Raw genomic sequence first — 15,093 nt, 5'->3', positions numbered from 1 at the left:
AGCGCCAGGCGGGCAGCCTAGGCCAGCGTCGGGCATTGGAGTGGAATTCGAAAAGGCCGGTTCTTCCCGCTCGGCCCGTTTCCCGGCTGGAAATGCCCGGCGCGCAGACGCGCCGCCTGCGGCAAAGGGAGGCGGAGACTTTTGCAAACGGGGTGCGAATCCAAGCTGAGCCTCCTCCGGGGGACTCGTTGCCAAGAGCGGGCCGTGACGCCGGCGTTGCGAGGCCGCTGCACCCCCGGGGGAATAACGTGCCTTTTTACGGAAAGGAAGTTGTTTCCCGGTGGGGGAGGGAGGTCAGTCAGCCGTATCTGGGAAATGGCGCTCGGAGTGGCGGCTGCTGCTGCTGGACTTCCAAGTCAATATCTGTTTTCCCGAAAACCGGGGTCATACGCGACGTTGAAAATAATGTTCGTCGCCTGCTTCCGATTCTTAATGATTTAACGCGGCTCTCCCGACCTCAGTTTGAAAGAAACTACCAACTCTGTCGCTCAGGGTTGACATGGAGGAGGAGGGGGGGGTGTTGTCCTTGGCGCCTCTGAGCTTTGCTTGTTTTCTTGCAGACGTTTGATTACCTAAACCAGAGGTCTTCAAACTTGACAAGCTTTAAGACTGGTGGACTTCAACTCCCAGAATTCCTCCTCCAGTCATGTTAGCTCAGGAATTCTGGGAGTTGAAGTCCACCAGTCTTAAACTTGCCAAGTTTGAAGACCCTTGACCTAAAAAACTAAGTAACATCATCAATGCTAGCTCAGTGAGCGACGCAACGAGGATTGTGGGGAGGGGAGGGAGGGAAGCGACCCAGAAATAAAGTCTTTGGCCCGCTGCGTCCAATTTCCACACTCGGCTATTTTTCCTCTTGGCGAACGCCTTCCTAAACTTTCACCGGCTTAAAAAAAAAAAGGACCTCGCCGGCGTTGTTTTGCGCCTCGGAAACTCCGAGCACGGCGGACTCCACCCCACTGACAGGATAGGCAAACGGGGGGAGGGACGGGGATGAGCTGAGAACTTTCCTGCCGGGGATGCGCGCAGCGTGGCTCTAAGAGAGCAGGCTGGTGCCTCCCGAAGGGTCGGCGCCTGTAATACCCCGAGCGGCAATTAGGAGAGATGGAAGGTGAAAGGCACCAGATCCAGGTAGTAGCTGGAGGAAGGCGACTGGGCAAAGGAGGAAAAGAAAAGTCACAGGGTGGGTGGGAGGAAAAGAGAAAGGAGCTAGTCCGGAACTTACTTTGTTTCAAAACAGCGAAGGGTCTTCCCTACCTGAAGCCATCCTACTGCTGGCTGAGAGATCCAGTAAGTCGAAAGCCAGCTGCTTTCCCAGCTAGCAAAGAAATCGGGCAGAGGGCAGCCCGTCCGGCGCCGGGTGGGTTGCACAAGCGCTTCCTGGTCCAAGGGTCCAGAGCTCGACTCCAGCACAGCTGGGTGGTTTTGGCTGGAAAATGTGCTCCCAGCCTGGCTGCTGTTTGATGCCAGCACTGATGGGCCTTCCTTTCTCTCTCTCTCCCTCTCCTCCCTGGCCGGGTCCGGAACAGCCCGCTAGGCGGGGAGGAGGGAAGGAGAGAAAACAAAAACAGCTGTTCCCAGAGCGAAGAGGAAGCCGGACTTTTCGGCGTGGGCAGTCCGGGACTGCTTTGCGAAATTAAATCGCTGCGGTCAGGTTGGGAGTTCAGGAGTCTCTGCGTGGTGGTTGGAAGCGAAGCGGGTCAGCCGTTTGTTTAAAGGTTGTCCGAAGCGCAGCACCATCTTGCGGCAAAAAATGAAAAACTTAGCAATTACGAAAGGAAAACCCGTCTGGACATGCTGAGCAAATGCTTCAGAAATTGTTTGGTGTACTCTGAGGACCTACCTTGATGACAGATGTTTGCAATATTTATTTTATTTATTTTATTTGTATTTATTTTGTTTGGTTTGTCAATTGCTTACAAGATAATAGGTATAAATAAAAACATAGTTATGAATACATGGATACATATAAGAAAAATAAAAAACAATAGGACAGGGACGGTAGGCACGTTGATGTGCTTATGCACACCTCCTACAGACCTTTTAGGAAAGAGGTGAGGTCAATAGTAGAAAGTCTAAGGTTAAAGTTTTTGGGGTTTGGGGAAGAAATCACAGAGTCAGGTTAGAGTATTCCAGACATTTAAGGCAGGGGTCCCCAAACTTGCCAACTTTAGGACTTGTGGACTTTAAGACTTGTAGAGTTGAAGTCCACAAGCCTTAAAGTTGCCAAGTGTGGAGGCCTCTGACTTAAGGTGTGGAGAAAAAAGACGTGGGGTCTTAAGTCAGTCCTTTCTTTTCCATCCTAAATACAAATCAGTGGGATAGGAATGTGAATAAGATCACTGCAATGTCTTTGAAGACCTGGTACTTTAAGGAGAATGACCTTTGAACTGTTGGAAATTAAAACCCACCCCTCTCCTAGGAAAATGAAATATTTTAGGAAATATTAAAAAGGCAGAATATTTCCCCCCAAAAAGAGTAGAAACTCAGAAGAAGAAACTCACCTCAGAAGCAGAAACTCACCCCCACCTTTGATAATGGGCGGGCCATTAAGGTCTAGGCCAGAGTATTCAGAGTATTCTACATAATAAAGGCCTCTGCCCATTCCACCACCTGGCTAGGGAAGATTGCATCAGCCAGCACTCAGGTGAAGACGTGCTCCAGACTAGTGGTCACCAACCAGTGGGCCAGGGACCACTGGTGGTCCACAGAGAAATGTCACTTCCAAAGCACTCCCCGAAGCAATTAATCCAGGCTACGCAGGAACACAAGGCTGTGCCGCCCACATGGCCCGTGGGAACACAAGGCTTGCTTCACTTGCATTGCGAACAACACAAGGTAGTGAGGGGAGGGGGGAAGGGCAGAGGGGAGGAAACCATGTGCCTGGCCTGGCCACCGGGCTGCTTCTTTCCACTTCTTCCTTCTGCTTTTGGCTGCATGCAAGGAAAGCAGCAAAAGTCTTTCTTTCTCTCCCCCAAACTCCACCAGAAGTGAGTCGTTGGGACACTGCAAGGCCTCCTGCTCCAAGAGGCTGCACTGGCAATGACTCATTTCTGGCAGAGTTTGGGGGAGAGAAAGAAAGACTTCTGCTGCTTCTGCTGCTTTCCTTGCATGAAGCCAAAAGTTTCCCTCTCTCTCTCTCTCCCTCCCTCCCTCTCTCCGAGAATGGAACTGGAGATCCCAAATAAAGAATGATCGATGATCAGTAGGAAAACGAGGTGGGGAATTTTCTTGCAGATTTTTGGGGGGATTTTCCCAGGGTCTCTTGCTGCTTTCTGCAGAGACCCTGGGAAAATGTCAGCAAGCCACCATCAATCAAAATTCATATTATGGTCCATGGGATTTAAAATTATGAATTTGGTGGTCCCTGAAGTCCAAAAGGCTGGTGACCCTTGCTCCAGACAAAGCCTACAAAGTTAGCTAAGACCCCCACCCCTGGGAGTCTGACAGCCAATGGGATACATTTCTTACACAGGAACAGGAAATATTAAGGTGGGGCCCAACAAAGGGTATATAAGGGGCTCTCAGCATCTCAGCCCCTCCCTTCTTTTCCTTCACCCAACATCTTGAAGCATGTGATCATCCTGTTCACTTTGGAGCTCCAGGCCATGTGGTCTTGTCCACCATTAAACCATCTTTCCAAACAGCCTCTATGTTTCCAGTGTCTTTTTCACCACTTGGAACTGAACCCAGAAGGATATTTCTTCCAAAAACTGCATCACACCAGAATAAGGACAAAAGTGGTCACACTTCCTCAAAATAACCAGCTGCAATGAAATGGCACTGCAAATAAATTATTAATGGTTTAAAATGTAAATTAATGTTAAGACGTTGCACAGCAAATGAGAAAGAATAGTTGGATCCTGAGGGCAATAAATTATTCATTTCATTTTTAATCTTGAGGCAGCCCTATATAAATATTGTATCTCAAATAATTCAAAGATTGGTTGTTTACTTCCAGCCAGATCAGTAGTTTTCCAACTCACAGGATTGATACTCTTATCAGGATTAACCTTTGGTTTGTTTGTTTGTTTTCATTATACAACTGCCCTGTGGAAATAGCTGTATAAGTACTACATATGGAACCAAGCATAGCTTGTGGGGACAAAGTTGGAGTAGATTGCAGTTGTGCCCAGATCTCTTCTCATTTTAATATTAAAGAATTACAAAGCTATTTCTTTCTGGACCAGCTGCAGTTTCTGGATGGTCTTCAAAGGCAGCCCCAAGTAAAGAACATTGTAATAGTCCACTGAGAGGTGATGACTAACAAAGTGTTGTGGCCCCCAGGTTTAGGAACAGGAACTACTGGTGGCCAGATGGAGTTTTGCAAATGATTTTATGGCTGCAGCTGCCAACTGCTTTTCAACAGGAACCATGAGGACCCAAAAGGAACTCCAAATTGCATGCCAAGTCTGGGGAGGCATCTCCGCAAACCACAAATGGTTTCCACTTTCCGCTTTCTAGATAAGTCCACACACACACACACACACAGCCCCACAAACCCACATCTACTGAGTCTTGCCTGGATTGATCTGAAGACCGTTCTTTCCTATCTAAGCAGCCACAACCTCCAGGCATTAACACAGAACGTTGGACAGCCAGGGCAGAGAAATAGAATTTAGTATAATTGGTAACCAGCTGTGCCCAAGTGATTTCATCCAGCCAAATGACACCTCTTGGAGCAAGGTTTAGGACTGATGCTCATCTCCCACCAATACATTTGGAGCCAATCCCAGAGAAAAGAGGAGCACTTTTGTAGCCACTGCTTCCAACTGCCAACTTTTTGAACTGGTCCAGAAGTATACTATGGTTGATGTTATTGAAAGCAGCTGAGAAATCAAAAAGACTCAAATTAACATACAACCTCCATACTGAACTCGCCGTTGGTCATCAACAAGTGAGACCAAGGCAGCCTTGATGTTATGACCAAGACTGAATCCACATTGGAAGGGGTCTAGATAAGGTTCTTTGAAGTTTTAGTTTTCTTACAAGGCTTTTCATCTGGATTTTTAAAAGTATCCTGACATTTACGAAGGAAAAGTTTCCTTGTCATTTAGTTTAATATCAGGGAAAACTTTACTAGATAATGTTCATTGACCATCTTCATATGATTTGTTTGTTTTGACATATTATCCCATTACACCATTCAGAAAGATGAATGCAATTCATGATCATACAGTAGATAGTTTTTTGATCCTGGCTTAGAAATTATGATGTGAAAATCTATTGTTTACGTGGATCTATCAACTCAGTCATTACATCCAGCTGATATCAAATTCAGAGAAGCAGCACAACTCGAAGCAAGCCATGCTTTGGTACTGATCAGTCACTGACTCTTTCAGCTTGTGCATTCTGGAGGGGAGAGTACTCAAACTCTCTTCTTCCAGCATTGTGCTTTACTTGTTGATAAGTTCTGAAAATAGGAAGGCTTAGAAACATCCAGGAGACCACATTAAGATCAGAGGGGATTGTGGGGGAGAATAAACTGAGTAATGCAGATGCTGGCTGACAGCTGAAAAGCTATCCTGGCAAAAATTAAATAGGCAGTGCTAATAGCTATTGAAGATCAAATATTGAATTGTTGGTTTATATCCAAAATAAAGGTTGGTTTATAAACCTTAAATGGACCAAGCAATTTCCACCAATTAATAGAGTTCTGATGTGAATGGGATAAGATTCGCTGAAGCAATTGAGGGCAACTCCTGTATAAAAGTGCTGAAGAGGACACCCAACTAAATGATCCTATAGTTGGGATAAGAAGATCAAAGGTTTACCTGCCAAAGAATTAAACAGCCTGTCACCTATTATCTCTTCAACTTGAGAGTGGATGGTACGCTGCCAATGATTTACATAAGCTCTTTTCTTAGACCTAGAATGGTAAATACGAGCAAAACCCAAAAGATGAGTACCCTAGGGACTCAGGATACAGATAACAGGCTGTGCTCATACATGTTAGGAACACGTTCAAATTAAATCATATGTAAATATACATCATACTGTGTTTAAAATTGCTTAGAAAGTTTTTGAGACATTTGAAAAAGATCCAGAAAACAATATTTTTTTACTTTAGACTGTGCTAAGCTATCAGTTGAGAGGTGGGAAATTGTTCACTAGCAATGTTTAAGCAAAAAAAAGCAAAAGAACTAATAATGTTGAAGATAAAAAAGAAAAGTGCTTATTTACTTTGATAAGGTTTGGCTGATGCTTACTTTGATAAGGTTTGGCTGCTTATTTTTTGTCTCACAAGATTGAATAAAAAGAAAACACTGTTGTCTTGTCCTATCCAATCAAATCCTAACCTCCTGTTTATGTGTCCCTGGTGACAACATTCATATATATCAGGATTTATTGTAATGGTAAGGTTGGAAGATTGGTCTGAAATGAAGAAAGTATAGGATAGTAATTATTTTTATTACAGCTATATCTTAGGAGGTCACGATCAGGACATTTCCATGATTTCTGGATAGTTTTCTTAGCAACAGTACAGAAGGGGCTTATCTCAGCCTCCTGGATTTTTTTATTTCCCAATTTTGCCTATGGTACTAATATTTTCTAGTAATCTTTAAGCATTAACAGCATATGACCTTGCTTAGCATCCTAAGAGGTTGCCACCTGCTGTAGACCTGCTAAAGTTACTTGTAGCTTATCAATAAATGTTCCATTGATCACCAATACTGTGCAGCGACTGAAACTCTTTAGTTGAAATTGAGCTCTGTTGAAGACTATAGTTGTGTTCAAGCTCCCTGTTACAATTCTGAAAATCCCTACTAATTTCCATCCAAGTACTAACCAAGCCTGAGCTACTTAGCCTCCAAGTCCTGACAAGGTGTTGCCACTCACTGAAGCAAAGAAATAATACTGACATAATTTAAGAAAGTGGTAAAATAAGAGCTGCTAGCAAGGTGAAAAAGAAAGCTCAACATCGTATTTGGCCCAAGTCCTGAGAAATACCAGAAGGAACAACATAATCTGCAAAGGGAGTTTCTTGCAAAAATGCATTACCCAGTCTATATGGATGCATCTCAGGAGTCTTAAACAGGTATTTTCTCTCAACCACCTAAAATATATAAATTAGATGTAACAAGGAAAGAAATCTTCTAAACAACATAGCATGCAATGATCAAACACTGTTAGTTGAATAGAATAGAATACAAATAAATAACTTTTCCACTCTCTGCTGTACATTTAATCAAGAGGAAAAAATATTTGGAATGTGCTGTGCTTGAAAAGAAGATTCACAAGCCAATTCCAGACATTCCAAGACTAAAGTGACAGATAAGGAGAAGTAACATCTGCTGATGAACTCTTATCCTTCAATCTGCAAAAGAATTGCTCAAGTCTGGTGTATTACTCTGGATCCAATTAATGAGTCCAAATGCCTCAAACACACTTGGGAAGGGATTGTAGAAGTTGATTTAGGTGATCAAAAATCATGTTCAACATTATACATGTAGATTCTGGGATGGCCAGTCATTGTTGACCCCGGAGGTAATAATAGCCTGGTCCTGGTCATCCCAGAACCAGCCATTTCTCCCCCCAGTGATGGGATTTAGATTAGCTTTCAAGTGAGCTTTCAAGATTACTATTGGATGTTTCTGTCCAGAGAATTTCCACACACTGCCCTAGGAAACTATGGATATCGTTGGTTTGGGTAATTATGGGGCATTTTTGCACCATTACTATTTTCATTATCCCAAACTTCAGAAGTAATTGAAATGTAATCAACATTGCTGACCTGTAATTCTGAGAACAGGAAAAGAAAATTACCATCTTGCTTGAAGCTAGTGCAGATTTGAAAATGCCTTAAATGCACAGTGTGCAACAGGGAAAGAAAGAAAAATCTAGTAGCTGAGCATTGTATTCCGGTCATTTGATTCCCTTAATTTCACCTCTACTTGTTTTGTCCCTGACAAGATTTGAAGTTGGGAAAGGAGTTAAAAGAGAGGAACTAGGGTCTTCACCACCATGAAACAGCACACTATCATGATTTTAAACTTCAGCAACTGCAACTGAGCCAGATATAACCCAGCTTCAATATAGCTGATATTAAGGTGAGGTTTGGTCTGAAGCTTTCTTCAGAATTATTCTCTGGAATCCTTTTGTGGAAGAGCTATCAGATTGGAGCATTTGGTTACACTGATGTGTTTCTCAGGCCAAACGCATCAATATTCTGCATTTGGCATAGAATACTTTTGGTTAACTCCAGATGGAATTAACCAAACATGACTACCATGGATGTTATGAAACTGAGGGATTGGATCGATATGAAAAATTTCTTCCGATTTTTGAAAAAAATATTTGGAAGTACACTTATTTTTTAAAATGTGGCATCTTTCTAATCTGAACCAAAATCAACTATACAACATATTCAAATATTCCATCTATATCATGATATACCTTTATGTTTTTCTCTCTCTCGCTCCAGAATTAACTACTAGCCAGAGCTGACAACCCCAAACTCCATGATATGAAGATATCCCATAAGAGGAATTCTTTCATAATGTTCTTTACTGAAGTTTATATGAAACCAGGCAGGCTACAAACTGCTGAATTAATTATGTTTGGAAAAGTTAGTGGTAAAAGGAAACCAGGCCATCAAATAACATGGTGGCTGGACACCATCATTTTTGACACTAGCTAGAGCATAAAAACCTCCCCCCAAAGTAGGGCAAGTTTGGAAGATGGGGGGAGAATTGTCCCATATAGAATCACCAAGAGTCGGACATGACTGAATGGATAACATCATCACAAAGATAGTAAGAATATACTATGGTTTCAGCCTCCTTTAACTAAGATAGGTGCAAGAATTTCTCTCTGTGCCAGGAAAATATTTCCTAAAATATTTTCACAGAAATAGAATGGCTGGGGAATATACAGTACTGTTATTAATTTATCAATGGTTCAAATGAAAGAAAATACTAAATTTCCCTCAAGTTGAACTCAAGTCCTGGTTAAGTATACACACAGATATGATTGTTTTCTTCCAGAATGTGTTTTCAACTTATTGTTCTGACATAGAGTAAGTCTGATATTTCCTGTTACATTTTAACTCTGCTCGATCTTTTTTAATAGATCAACCAACCTTGAGTTACAACATAGTTGTGTGCCATGTCACAGGCAATTCAGTGTAGAATTTTAGTACAAAACATGCTTGTTCTTAAAAATGCTTGCAATTTTAATTAAGTTAAATATTTTTACTTTTTACATTTATAGGCCACCCTTAATCAATTGCAACTTCCAATGAGTCTTCTGGGGGCTATTTGTCAAAAGTAAAATATTTATGGGATCTCTTATTTTTCACATCTCTCTGTTCTTTTATTTGTTATATTGTTGTTGCTCCAAATTGTTCTCCATTCCCTCCCCACCCTCAATTTTGTCCTTAGTCCATGATAAGAGCATTACCCAAATCAGAAGCTGCTACCGAAGCTCCGTAGGCTGTCAAATTTTATTGTAAGGATTAAAAATATATTCTGGGCAATTGCTTTGCAAAATCACTTTAATCCTTGGCCAGAGAATGGAGTATTTTTAGAAAGCTGAGCATAGGGAATGTCAGATACTCCCTCTTGTAGCCCTTTTTAAAGCACAATGACGTGATACTGCCACAGTATCACAGAAGCCCATATTGATATATTTATAGTAACTGGGATATTTTTCTATTGTTTTTTTTAAAAATAGGGAAACATTGGTTGCCCAGGAAGAGACTGGGCAAAAGAGAATCTTGGACACAACTCACAGTGCTTGAGAATGTATCACAGAAGTAGCCTTATTTGGAAAGCCTTGTTCTGTAGCCCACCACATAGCTTTCCAAGCAAAGCTATTCTAGATGCCTCATCTGACAACATTACTCAACCTTTAATCCAGTGTTTTTGCATTTGTAGGTAGGGAAGAGTTTCGCAGAGATAAGTCATCTCTATTTTTTCCAACAGAAGATACTATATCACTTACACAACAACACAAACAGTTCAGTTATGACTCTGACTACTACTCATTCTGCTTTCTCTCTGGTTATTAGTTAATACCATGTATTTCATAGCTTAACACATTCTTCCATTTCAAATTTGCTGCCTTCTTTTTCTGTTAAGCAATCCGATGAAGTTAATCATTGTTTGCATTTTAAAGACTTTGATATTGAAGTATTAATATTCACAAACCCATTTTGTGGTTTGCAGTTGAAATAGACTCTGAATCAAGTTATCTCAGATTGCCACAGTGGGATTAGAGCTGCCTTGAGTGCTGAGAACTTGAATCATTTATTAACTGGTTTAGCCTTTTATAGTAACAGCTGTGATCCTCTGATAAATTCTACATAGTTTTTGTTTGCTTACATTAGATAAATTAATCTACATTACACAAAAAACCTTCTTCTGAATGCAGAACATGTAAATAAGGCTGCCATAATATCACCTGGATATCCCAGTCCTCTCTCCATTATCCAGCAATTTAGAAATCTTGGCTGACACATGCCAGCAGCTCCACCTAACAACTGAGGATAACCTCAGCTACTGCTTGTTTTGCCAAGTATCAGGAAACAGATCAGGTACCCAGGCAATTGGTTCTTTTGGTTCCAGAGGCAATGAGCACTCCAGCGAATGAATAAACTTTAAGCTTTAGTATGAAATCAAGCAAGATTTAAAAACATCAATAAAAGGCATACATACCAAACAAGGTGATACCCAAATCTCTTACAAGCTGCCAAGAGCTCCTTAATAAGGACCATAGAAATACCTTAAGGGCGGCCAATTTCCATAGTACCCAGTGCTGGGTTTTGTGCACAAACCACCGACAAACAACAACACCAAGTCCTCCAAGGGCTTCAACGACCTTCTAAAATGATGCAAATGACCAGCTGTCTGCAAGGAGTATAAATCCTTCCATTCCCCATATCCTGTCAGAGCTGAAGAAGCTTCTTGGTTGAGAAATGAAATGTCTTCAAAGAAAACACAAGAAGTCCAGTTTCCTCCAGAATAAACACCTGTGTGAGACAACCATGACCTGGATGACTGAGAATCTCTACAGACTTTTAACAACACCAAGGGTTTTTTTTAATCAAAACCTGGCACCATGGCTTCAGGGCCTTGCTATTGTCAAGAGACTATAAAACAGGATCTTGACCAGATGCCACAAGACTCTGGGATGGGAACTGAAAGTCTGAGATATTTCATAGACTACAACTATCTGACCTTCCATGCCTTTCTCTTTTATTCAGTAAACAAGAGTAAAAAAAACCCAATAGGTCAGCTTAGAATGAGTTCTAAATTCCTAGACTTTTCTTAACAGGAAGGAGAAGGACAAATCGAAATATGTCATTAAACTCCTCAGAATAACAATGGTCTTCCACCTTTCTACCACACTGTTTTCTCATCCAATGTTGGTGCAGCAACATCATTAAGTAACATGCAGCACAGGATTCCATTCATCCATCTTAGCACCGTCTTTTGAACTAGCAGCAAGAGTGGCATTTGCCACCTGTCCATCTATTCACTACTACCCTTGTTCTGAACACATCTAGAAGACACCAGGATGGTTAAAAACAACAACAACATGGGCATCAAATTCAAGAATGGCCATATGAAATGTCACAACAGATAGTCTTAAAGAAGAGGAAAAATAAGCCCCGTTGCTCTTCTGGGTATGAACATTCCAGCACAGCAGTTGCATCGCCAGGGATTTTTACATTGCCAGGAAAGCATTTTAAATAGGGCAGCAAAAAATTAAAATAAAGATGCACAAAGTGATGTTGGGAATGTCACAAACATTGCTCAGTATATTTAAACAATGTATACCTCCACAGGGAAAGACTACAATGCTGGAAGTGCTACATTTTCCCATAGAATTGTAGTATGTACTCAGAATATAATTGTGTAGCAAAAGTACAATTTGAGAAAACCACAATTACGGTGCAAAATATTGTTTGTGGAAAAGAACTCTTTCTTGTTCCCATTGATTGGTTGATTGATTAGGTGCCATGAAGACCGTGTCAACTCTTAGCAACCATATAGATTTTCTCCATGACAGTCTATCTTTAACCGGTCATTCAGGTTTTCCAACAGTGCACTTAATTACCACTGTAACTGAGTCCATCAATCCTGCTGCTATTCATCTACTTTCCCAGCATTAGAAAGCTCAGTCTTGATTTTGAAGAAGGCTTATCATGTGATTGCTAAAAGTTGACATGGAGTTAATGATGCAAAATCTTTCGTTTGTCATCATTATGACCTACATCTCAACATTCGAATAACAACATTTATCACGTGCATTCCAGTTGCAAATCTGGGAAGTGTGTGTGTGCGGTCTGTCTGTTTGTTTGTGTGTCTCTGTGTTCATATACAAATTTGGAGGGGACGAATTTCTGACCCATTCCTGATCATAACAATGCTGCATGTGCTAATCACTATTCCATGTAAAAGGAAGCTTCTTCCTTTGGAAGCTGTGAAGCAAAACTGCAAGCGTGGTTATTCTTATCCTTGCAACAATCAGAGGCCCAGCCCAGCATTTGCAGAGCTTCAGTCTTTTATCTCCCAAGTGCTTCACCAGCAAAAAATTTTTTCCTTCTCAGGAAAACCCTGATGCTGTTGGCTCTCACTCCATGACCTTTCAGAGTGCCACGAGGCAGCAATTCCCAACTTTGATTGTGTTTACCCTATACAAATACCATGGTATGATACTCAGTAGTCCATTGAATAAACAATAACTGGTGGGGTTCATACCATATGTAACAACACAAACCATATTATTGTTTACTGTGTGCTTTTGGCTATTTTTGTTTTCCTTTGAGAAAGCTAAATTGTTTACGAAGGCTGCCTGGAACTAATTTTATCAAGACTTGGTTCAAGGAGAGGCTCAGCTTGGTCAGGCCTGGTTAGTGCCTGAATCAGAGACCACCAGGGAATTCCAAAGTTGGCTAGCTGGAAAGTTTTAACAGAATCTCAAAAGAAAACCAGGACCAATCAGTCCTGTATTATTATTGCCTAAGGAACTGCAGATATGTGCTGGGAATCAAGCTTGCCTTGGGGGCATCTTAATCACTTCTTTAGTCATGGAACAAAGGAATTAAGAATAAAGTAGGAGCTATGGCTGTATTCTGCCCTATGTAAGGCAGTAAAGAAATATCAGTCCGGTCAACAAATTGAACCAGTTTCCATAGAGATGGACAGGTTTATAATGTTTAATAGCGACACAAAACAAGCATTTTATTTATATCAGGCAAGTCTGTTGTCACCATATCCTGAGACTTCATTAGACAAAGGTTACCTGGGACAGCAGAATGTTATGTAGGGGAAACAAGGGGAGCAAGTGATATAAGGTATACCACAACTTTGTGGAGATGACTACTACACCATGCATTGTTCACAGGGGTTTTCACTGATGCAAATTATATAATTTGTGTCATTTGACAAGATTATGATAGGATGATGATCTCCACCAGACATCTGTGATCCCCTTCCAAGGCATCTGCACAACCAATTGAAAACTGAGAATTATTGTATGATAAGTAGCAGACAAGTGACTCTTTGGAAAAACAGCCACTATTGAGATAATATTGCTAAAGTGAGGGATGCCTTCTTTGGAAATGCCATGGCAGCTAGAAAGGCTTAAGGCTAAATTAGATCTAGAATTGAAAAGAAAATATAAGCCTTTCCTCCCCTGTGACTCTATGATTCTTGGGAAAGCAATTGACATGGGAGATTTTCATGTAAAGACCACAGTATAGGTTCAGGGTCCCTAACATCTCCAGGTGCATCTGGAGAGCAACCACTGCCAATCAATTTGAACAAAATTATAAAGATTACTTACACCATCATGTTTGTTTTGGCCCATAAATAACATAAAATTATTCCTTGGTATTTTTTTAACTGAAAAGAAAGCATGATTTGGCTGAATTTTTTTGTGAGGAGGAATTTCAGCAACCCCATGTATTGTACCAATACATAATGTCAAACTGAGGGCACTGAAGAGAAATATATCTGTAGTTGAGGGGTCCTTGGTGCTCTCTGAGCTTGGTTGTTTTCTTGAAGACATTTCACTACCCAAATTAGGCAACATCATTAGTGATATTAATCATTATTGATATCTGTAGTTTTTGATCCCCATAAATTTTTGAGTGATACCATTATCTCTGTTTCTATTTTCTTTTCCAAGAAAATATAAATAAAGGGCAAACACCTTTTCATGTGATAGCTCATGTGAAAATTGATCAGATAAATGCACTAAAAAATTATCATCGGACTCTGATGATGTTACTTACTAGCAGAGGATAACGTCTCACACAACCTGCTGAGAAATTTAGGAAGGCCTCCTCTCTAGGAGATCCTGCTCTGATCCAGAGAACCATCTAGAGTCCCTCTAGAACTGCACCTCCCCTTCCATTTAAGAATTTGTTGTGGCAAAATGTAAGGATTGGTTGGAGGGTGGGAGGATTTGCTGAACAAAGATAACACTTTAAAGAGCTTAAGTGGCAGGATGGAGAGAAACGTAATAAGCCTGTGCAATTCTTCTTGCCAGCCTTTAAGGATTAAACTCACATATTACACATCTTTGGAATTATTTTGTTTCTCTTAGAGAAGGATGTTGCAAGGAAGAAATCAGGGGAAATATATTTCTTTGAGGAAGGGGGGAATTCCACCCTTTATCCCAGCCTACGCAGCCAGATGATACAATTGGAAACACTGAAATGCAAGAGAGATTCATCCCAAATCAAAGTCCATTGGATTAATGGTCATATTCCATTCCTATGCAAAGGACAAAGCAAACAAAAACCCAAAGCCCCCATCCCGATATCACTGTCTATCACGTCTATGTTCATCTCAGAATCTTTGGGTAAGATCATTTTTTTCCACCCAGATCAGGATGACAAAACTGGGTCCTTGAGCCAGTCTGTTGAAAAGTTCCCAATGGCAACCTTTCCTGAAGATGTTCCTGCTGCTGTCCTTATTCCAGCAGCAGGCTGAGGAGGAAGAGGAGGAGGAGGAAGAGGAGGAGGAGGAGGAGGAGGAGGAGGAGGAGGAGGAGGAGGAGGAGGAGGAGGAGATGGAGATGATGATGACTGTCTAGTGGAGTGTAAGAGATGCTGTCAGAACCTGACTATGTGGGAGA

The 15,093-nt window shown here is 41.3% G+C and overlaps 1 protein-coding gene across 3 annotated transcripts in view; it reads right to left on the bottom strand.

The window, feature by feature from the left end:
- AMPD2 (adenosine monophosphate deaminase 2) overlaps positions 1–1,692 on the bottom strand; it is a 60,265-nt gene extending 58,573 nt beyond the window's left edge. The window contains exon 1 of one of the 3 annotated variants that reach the window (XM_026707036.2): positions 1,258–1,692. In XM_026707036.2, the coding sequence (XP_026562821.1) occupies positions 1,258–1,267 (10 nt within the window). In that variant the 5' untranslated portion in view covers positions 1,268–1,692. Of the gene's footprint in view, positions 1–1,225 lie in introns of all 3 variants that reach the window. The other 2 variants (XM_087929703.1, XM_026707038.2) reach the window with 2 other exon arrangements.
- Between the last annotated feature and the right edge of the window lie 13,401 nt (positions 1,693–15,093).

The sequence above is a fragment of the Pseudonaja textilis genome, chromosome 3 (assembly GCF_049901715.1).
Source record: "Pseudonaja textilis isolate UNSWEBS1 chromosome 3, rPseTex1.2, whole genome shotgun sequence".
NCBI classification, from domain to species: domain Eukaryota; kingdom Metazoa; phylum Chordata; class Lepidosauria; order Squamata; family Elapidae; genus Pseudonaja; species Pseudonaja textilis.
Note: the sequence above shows the minus strand (reverse complement) of the source record. Positions and strands in the feature narration are given on the sequence as shown.